The sequence below is a fragment of the Medicago sativa genome, chromosome 7 (assembly GCF_051527215.1).
Source record: "Medicago sativa cultivar Bolivia chromosome 7, Bolivia_mono, whole genome shotgun sequence".
In the NCBI taxonomy this organism is placed as follows: Eukaryota; Viridiplantae; Streptophyta; class Magnoliopsida; order Fabales; family Fabaceae; genus Medicago; species Medicago sativa.
The window spans coordinates 20,603,932-20,612,553 of NC_140755.1; the positions used below are offsets into that span (position 1 = coordinate 20,603,932).

Genomic DNA, 8,622 nt, shown 5'->3' on the forward strand with positions numbered 1-8,622 from the left:
CTTCAGATACTCTATGTGAGGCAAAGCAGCAACAAGAATTCCTCTGATCTTATGATGTTTCTTGTACAACTTCTTCTGAGCAGCAGTGTGCTTCTTTCTATCATTAGCAACTCCTTCTTCATCTTAGGCCAAGTCACCAACACCATCTTCAAGAACATCCCAAAGCTCCTCATCTAATCCCATAATGAGACTATGTATTTTCGTTTTCCACCAAGAAAAAGTTTCAGGATCTCCATTAAACCTTGGAGTTTTGTTGTTGGAGTCAGATTTTTCAGCAAAAGTACCATAATCATATGGAACAGCATTGCACAGGTTCTTTCCACAATCTGAAAGTAGTCCTGTCCTCCTTGCACTTCCAAGGAGAGTTCACTAAAATCAATATCTGATTACAATTGCTCAAGCACAAAAGCAAGAGACTTCAAACTACTCAAGCACAAAAGCAAGAGGTTTCCTATGCTCAAGCACAAACGCAAGAGTCTTCCTATGCTCAAGCACAAAAGCAAGAGTCTTCTAAACAAACATAAATACAAATAAAAATGTTTAAGGCTGAACACTTGATATACAATCAGTGGTCTTCAGAAATACAAATCAGATACAGACTCTTAAGACTCTAGAATTTCTAGGATATGAAAGTTGTTAAGAAATTCTAAGTGAACTTTGATGTGAAAACAATTTCAGCAGAGTTTTGGCACTTGTAAAATTGTTGTGAGTCTCTTACAATCTTCAAGTCTTCACTCCTTTATATAGAGGTGTGAAAGAGACGTTGTTGATTGCCAACACATCAAAAGAGTCGTTGTTGAAGCTTGATAATCACCAATGATATGTTGCTTGATTTGGTTATTGTCTTATGAAGTAACAATTTAAAATTCATTCCAAGAATAGAGAGTAACCAATGTAGTCACAGCTGTTATCTTTGTACTACTACAGTCATGAGGAGTGGAGTAGTGGAGTAGTGGTTGTACACTTGTACTATGTCCTTTTCCTGCGCTCTTCAGTGGATAAGCATCCAATGCCTTCTAATTCCTCTGAAATAGTTGTTGCTTCAGGCTTCCATTCCTTCTGCAATCATATGCATTCAAAATAACAACATTTAACTAACTTCAGCTTCTTGTCTTCAGACTCTATCTTGAATCTTTCCACACAAGCTTCGTTTTTGTAAATTCCATTGCTCTCATTTGTTCTTCAAGAACCTATACTTGAATTACAAGACATATAACTTTTTGTCTATGGTCCTGCACACTTGAACAAATATTAGCATATCCAATTGACATTTTTTGATACCTTGTTATCATCAAAACTCAAAGGTGATAATGTTAAACACATTTTGGTCCAATACTTCATCCTCCTCTTATTCTCTCTAGTGTATGATTTTCTATTGTTTCGTAAAGATGTCGGTTTCCATGTTCAACTAAACCTCTGTGATTAGGGTTCTACGATGAACCCCTTCTTATTTGTCGAATTCAATTAATAATTTTTTTTATTCAGCTTATGATCTAAAGTGTGATTTAATTTGTATATGTATGTTTTTATACCACATCATAGATCGAGCATAGCAGGATTGACAACCCTAATTTTGTTTGATCCCGACAGTAGTAAATTGCTCTGTTTCTAAATTTAATTCTTTTAATTGAATATAAGTATGAATTAGGACTATGAATCATCTTAAGAGAATTCCACAATTGTAACTGGTTCAATTACAGCGATATTAAAATAAACTTTCACTGATTTATCACGAGGTCATGTTCTACTTTCTTAAATCCAAAAAAGAAAATCATAAACTAATAATCAACGGAGTTAATTCCAACAAAGACGAAATGGGAGATTCAAATTTTCTCTAATCGATGTTATACCTCTCAATCACAAAACCTAATTTCACATTGAGTAGGACAAATAAAACCTTACAACCACTCTTAAATCTTTTCTTTTATTTACTTTCAAATAATTTCAATCTAATTACCGAGTTGAACGAAAATCTTTGTGGAGACGATAACTTACTACTTTATTACTTGATACGATTTGGTGCACTTTTCGATTTACAAAATCAAGATGAAAGGCCTAGAACATAGAAAATCCGCCCAACAAAGAAAATGGTTCGCCTTACGAGCTATAACAGTCTAGAGAACCATTTATATGAGTCGAAAGTTCACCCAGTGAAGAATATATCTTGCCTGGTGAGTAATGGCAATCTAAAGTTCCACTTGGCTGACTGGAAAAACCCCATTGCAGTTAAAAAGTTGTCCTCTCAATGAACTTGTAACTCACCCAACGAAGGACCAACTCCAGAACCTATAAATAAAGGCTTGAAGCCTCACTTTCAATTCATATACTCCATATTCAAGTTAGAGAAAGCAATCTTAGGAGAGAGTTGAAGGGAATAAGGGAGGTGGTAACATCAAAGGCTTGTTAATCAAGTCAGGTTATCCAACATCTCGACATCCTCTCGTATATCTTGTAGACTATTTCTCTTGGTGTTGGGATTAAGTTTAATTAGTTAGGGATATAATGTAAATACTTGGTCTGGATGTCTATAAATAAATCTTATTATGTTATATCAATGACTTTATATTGCACTTAATGTTTCTTCGACGTGTAATCCAAGATTGATCTTTTGACTTGGGGTGTTCTATACATAGACATCCGTTGTAAGGGAAATAGGTAAGGAAACTTATAGGTTATAGGTTTGAGATATCAAGCTAGGTTTGCAATCACATACATTGTCAGAACATAATGCTTCTCTTTTAGCTAACAGAGCGAGACGTCAGAGGTTGGAGACTAAAGATGATCTCCAATTATCTGAGAGACATTGAGATCTATGGAGGGGGATAAGGGGATGTATAATTAAGATATGAGGAGTTTATAGTTGATCAAGAAAAGAATATATGGAGGGGGATAATGAAACTAAATGCTAGCATAACTTCTCTATTGTTTGTTTCACCCCCTCACTAACATTCTTTCAGCAGACCATCTAATTACTACCACACCTTTTAATAATCAAATAACCTAAAATTTCATTAACCAGATCCATATAGATACAATATAAAGAAATACTTTGATTTCACACATTGTTACATTTGAGCTCATCAAGGAGTCAGATGATCAGACACCAAAGGAGCTCCAAATGGCATTTGCAATATCCATAGGCCACAGAATATTAAGTCCCTAAGAAGATATTTTTGGGAGAGTTTCCCAGTAACCGTCGCATCCTCAAATCCATCAGACCACAAATGGAAGTGCTCTCAGCATTAACTTTCTTGTGCCTCATAGATAAGAAGTTGCAGGAGGTTGCAAAGGAGAACACCGCAACAGTAACATAGACCAAGTTGGAGTAGTTGCATATTACCAAATTTTTTGGGTTATAGACAACTCTTTAAACAACAACTTTATTCATTTATGACGGTGGAGTCCAAACCCATTTTGAAACAAATAACAAAATTCAATAAAATCATTGATGATTTGGTAGACATATCATTTTCAGATTACATAAAAAGTAATTTTTCATTTTAAATTTCTTAAAAGAATATAACATAGTTTTATTATTATAATTGTAATTATTATTAATAATAATAATAATAATAATAATATTATTATTATTATTATTATTATTATTATTATTATTATTATTGAAGTTGGAATTCATATTATTTTTAAAAAAATAATAATAAGTATTAATATGATAAGTTTTTTTTACAACAAATATAATTGCAAGCTCCCAAACCTCTCAAGAAGAGAAAGGCGCCAGTGCTGAAAAGAAACACATACAATACCCTAGAGCTAAAGGCAATACATGGTCCCCCGAACTAAGGGTCTATTTGGTTCAATGGATGGGAGGGGAGGGGAGTGGAGGGATTTTAACAGAGAGGATGGAAAAGGAGGGGAGGGAAGATATTTTAATTAAATATATGTTTGGTTCAAAAGAGGGAAGGGGAGGGGAGGGGGGAAATTTTAATTAAAAATGTGTTTGGTTCATATAAGAGGATCCAAGGGAGAAATTTTAAAATTAATTTACAATTTTAACCTTAAACTTAATTAATTAAATATACGACAATGCTTGTTCTTACGATTTCATAGACTGGCGAAAGACAAGAATACATCTAATAATAACAGTTTTTTTCTAAAGAACATCTAATAATAAAAGTTGTTACAAGGATAATACAACCTAAAAATAATATAATTTGTTACAAGGATAATATAACTTTATAATGATAAATGTTGTTAGAAGGATAATATAATTTAATAATAATAAAAGTTGTTACAAAAATATTATAACATAGTCATAATAAAAGTTGTAACAAGGATAATATTGAAATTTTAAATTAATATAAGAATAATTTTGGCAATGCAATAAAATTTTAAAAAGATCAATCTCTTCTACCCACCCAAAAACTCCAATTTGAGGGGAAGCAAAAAGTGGGTCTTGAAGGGATTTTGCTCCCTTCCTCTCTCCTCCCCTCCCTTTCTAAAAATTGAACAGAACACGTCAAATTAAAAATGTCATCCTTTCCAAAACTCTCGAACCAAACGGACCCAAGAGTTTGAAAATCTCACTAAAAAAACAAACAAACAACAAACTACACAACTAGCCAAAAAATAGTGTCAAACCTCAATTAGTATATCATTTTAAGAATAAGTGAATATAAGTTAACAATAATCATTACGAGACTTATAATTGAAAATAAAAAAGAGAAATTCAGCACGAGTTGTGATCAATATATATATATATATATATATATATATATATATATATATATATATATATATATATATATATATATATATATATGGCAACTTCATTTAGAAATTGTATTATTTAGATTTACCCTACATTGTAATAAACACAATCTGTTTTTGTAATAAACGCAATAGATTTACCCTTCTTTGATAAATGTTTTTTATAAGCAAAATTTATTAATATGAGAAAGAAGGAACACATAAATTTTGTGTAGTTTCAACTGTTGTCACATGTATAATGCTTAAAAAATTGTAAATCTTAATTTTTGTTTGTAAACGTGTGATTTATTATCACCATGGTCTTTGAATTTATCAAGATTACAAAATACATCTTAAAGTGTTTCTTTTGTTAATATTTACATAGACTAAAATGGCTAACGATAAGGAGTAAATTAACATATTAGAGACAAAATTAAAGAGTAAAATGACTAATAATAAAAGACATAAAGTCAAATCCAATTTTCGTCGACGGTAAAGTTGAACTCGTTATAAAGTTTTCTCCATAAGGACACAAATAGTACGATTGCCCAATTGAATCCGAGGAGGGAATGAAAACACCCTTTACTTAGAATTTGGTTGGGTAGTCATTAGTGATAGAGTCAGAGTCAGGACTCTAGTCTAAGGAGTTCAAACTTTTGAGTCAGTGATGTAATATAACAAATTCAAGGATTTAAAAGACAAAATATATAAGGGTATTTTTGCACATTTTTAAGTTCAGGGGTTCAATTGAACCCACCTTAAACCCCTTGCCTCCTCCCATGGTATCAGGCCATGATAGATAAAAGTAATACAAAATTTAAATTTATTTAAAATTAATTAAAAATAAAAAATTACATGTAATTAAACGATTGGAATTCCTTTCAAAAAAACAAAAATTGACTGGAAGATTGATACGTACCAACTAAATTTTAGAGTATCAGAGTGTTCACCTATATTAATTTTTAAATCAAGCCAAAAGACCTCTTGCAAACAAATTAAACAATTAAAATAATTTATATCTATATCTTCTTCTATTAATATAGAGGTGAGATACACTTTTTGGTGTGACATTTTTCTTTGGTCAAAAATACCTTTAAACAAACTTGCTCTTAATTTTTGCAAATTGAATTGAATTAAACTATTCTATACGTACCTTTAAAATAAGGTTTTTTAAGTTAGTCCTTGAAAATAGTTTTAGAGTTAGAAACAAAATGTTATATTATTAGTATCATTGAAAAAGATAAAAATTTACATAATATTTTGTTGTTGATATTAAAAAAAAAACATTGTTACAAAAAGTGGAAATATGGAAAAGTTAATGTCCGTCTTGATGTTAGTAAGAAAATAATTACAATCAAGGTAGCAATCAAAACGATTTTAAAAAATAAGGCAGGAGGAAAACCAGATTACACTAATAATTTATTCTTGAAACATATTATATTTTGACAGAACAAGAGAAAATACCAATACATAACTTCAACAGGATACTTCGGGAAAAAAAAAACTTCAACAGAGAATAGCAATATAATTAACCATAACATGGAGATGGAAACAAAATGTAAACCATTAATATCTAAAGCCTAAGTGTTAAGTCGAGTCCAGAAGAATCCAAATCGGAAGGTTCTTCTTCAATGTTTGACTTTGAATCATGATCAGTATCATCATCCGTTGTAGAAGTAGTAGCCACAACATTTTTCTTGTCTATGTTTGAGTTTAAACTTGTCACAGTAGAAGAATCTCCAAGTTTTAGAATAGCACCAATTTTATTATTTGTACCATCTTCAATTCTTGAAGTACTTGCTCCACCAAAACCTAGAGTTCCAACTCCAGTGCTACTAGCCTCAATATTATTTCTCAAGTTAAAAAGTGAAGGGTGTAACATCTCATTCAAACGCAAACTACCATAACCATATCCAGAACCATTTGGGATAAACCTAGGGTTAGTATAAGGTGGTTTTTGAATTGTTGACTCCATTCTTACACCAAGGCCCCTATAATTATTATAAGGTGTAAAAAGAGTACTAGAATAATTGAAATAAGGTTTAAAGTGAGATTGCCCTAAACCTAAAGCACCACCATCATACCTTGCACCACCATCATTCCTTTCTTTACGTTGTTTTTCCAATGCACGTTCCGCCTTATGGGCATTTTGATGCCCTCCTAAGCCTTGGAAAGTAGAAAATTGCCCTTTGCAATACGAGCATGTATAATACTTCTTCTCTTCATTTTTCTTCTCATCTTTCCCTTCATTGCTGTTATTAGGAAAAGAAGATGTTGAACCAACTTGCATAGGGCTAACAACATCATCTTTCGATAACTTTACCGAACCGACAGACTTGTTGGAATTTGATTTTGATGGTTGATCTTCATTGGCCATCATGTTCACCCCTTCTTTTGTGTGGGAAGAATCACCTTCATCTTGTGAAGTGGCAGAGATGCTAAAGGATTTGGATGCCATGGTACAAATTGACTATTGAAAACAATACCGTGTGGTTTTTTTTTTTTTTTTTAGGGTGGTGTACCTTGTGGTTTTCTGATTTGATGAAAAGAGAGGCTTATTATATAGAGGATTATTTCCTCTAAAAAAAAATATAGAGGATTATTTATTGAAAAAATTATTTGAGTTGGTGGAAATATCTTTTGAAATAAGGAAAGACGTATATTTTTGTTAGAAAAAAAGAAGAAGAAAGGAAATAAGTATATTAAGGAATATGGATCGAAAAAATCTGATACGTTGTGAAAAATAATACTGCACCGTTTGATTTGTACATGAATATCTCTGATTTGGGATTTAACTTAAGATTCATTAACGAATAATATGTCTATATTTACTTCAACACGGTTGGCTTAATACGTTGTATCGATTCATTTAATTAAGGAATATTAATCAAACTAATCCTAATTTTTTTTTAAAAAAAAAAACAATTTCCATATTACTACAAACTTTTAAGAAATATTCATCAATATCGCATCTCATAGACTTTATTTATTTTTTTAATTTAGCAAACGTATTTCATAAAGATACCAAATTTAAAAAAACAACTACCATATTGATAAAAAATAACAATTACCATATTATACAAAATTTTAAGAAATATTCATCAATTTGCATCTCATAAACTTTATCTTTTTTTTTTAGCAAACAAATTTCATAAACTTTATTTTTTGAGCAAACTGTTCCAAATTTTTTAAAAAACAATTACCATCTATTAGTACAAATCATATCATTTCAGAAATATTAATCAATTCACATCTCAACAATTTTTATTTATTCCCACAAAAACAATTTTTTTTATTTTAAGCGAACCAATCCAAATTTAAAAAAAAAAAAAAACTACCATATTAATACAAATCTTGTAAGAAATATTCTTCAATTCACATCTCATAAACTTATCAAAAACAAAATCTGTATCTCGATCATAAATAATATACGTTAGAAATAATATATATATATATATATATATATATATATATATATATATATATATATATATATATATATATATATGGCTTAATTGCATGTTTGGTCCCTTATGTTTATTTTAGTTTTCAAGTTGGTCCCTTATGTTTTGAAAGTTTCAAGTTGGTCCCATACGTTTATTTTAGTTTTCAAGTTGGTCCCTTACGTTTTGAAAGTTTCAAGTTAGTCCTTTATGTTTATTTTAGTTTTCAAGTTGGTCCCTTATGTTTATTTTAGTTTTCAAGTTGGTCCCTTATGTTTATTTTAGTTTTCAAGTTGGTCCCTTATGTTTTGGACCGACTTGAAAACTAAAATAAACATAAGGGACCAACTTGAAAACTAAAATAAACATAAGGGACCAACTTGAAACTTTCAAAACGTAAGGGACCAACTTGAAAACTTTTAAAACGTAAGGGACCAACTTAAAACTTTCAAAACGTAAGGGACCAACTTGA

At 30.7% G+C, this 8,622-nt stretch overlaps 1 protein-coding gene across 1 annotated transcript; it reads right to left on the reverse strand.

The window, feature by feature from the left end:
* Positions 1 to 6,280: 6,280 nt before the first annotated feature.
* Positions 6,281 to 7,165, reverse strand: LOC146904943 (uncharacterized). Its single transcript, XM_085731083.1, has one exon. It carries the CDS (start codon positions 7,163 to 7,165, stop codon positions 6,281 to 6,283), a length of 885 nt encoding a protein of 294 aa, XP_085587209.1.
* Between the last annotated feature and the right edge of the window lie 1,457 nt (positions 7,166 to 8,622).

Excerpts from the sequence above, each read along its gene's own strand:
- LOC146904943 (XM_085731083.1), bottom strand. The coding sequence starts at position 7,165 with ATGGCATCCAAATCCTTTAGCATCTCTGCCACTTCACAAGATGAAGGT.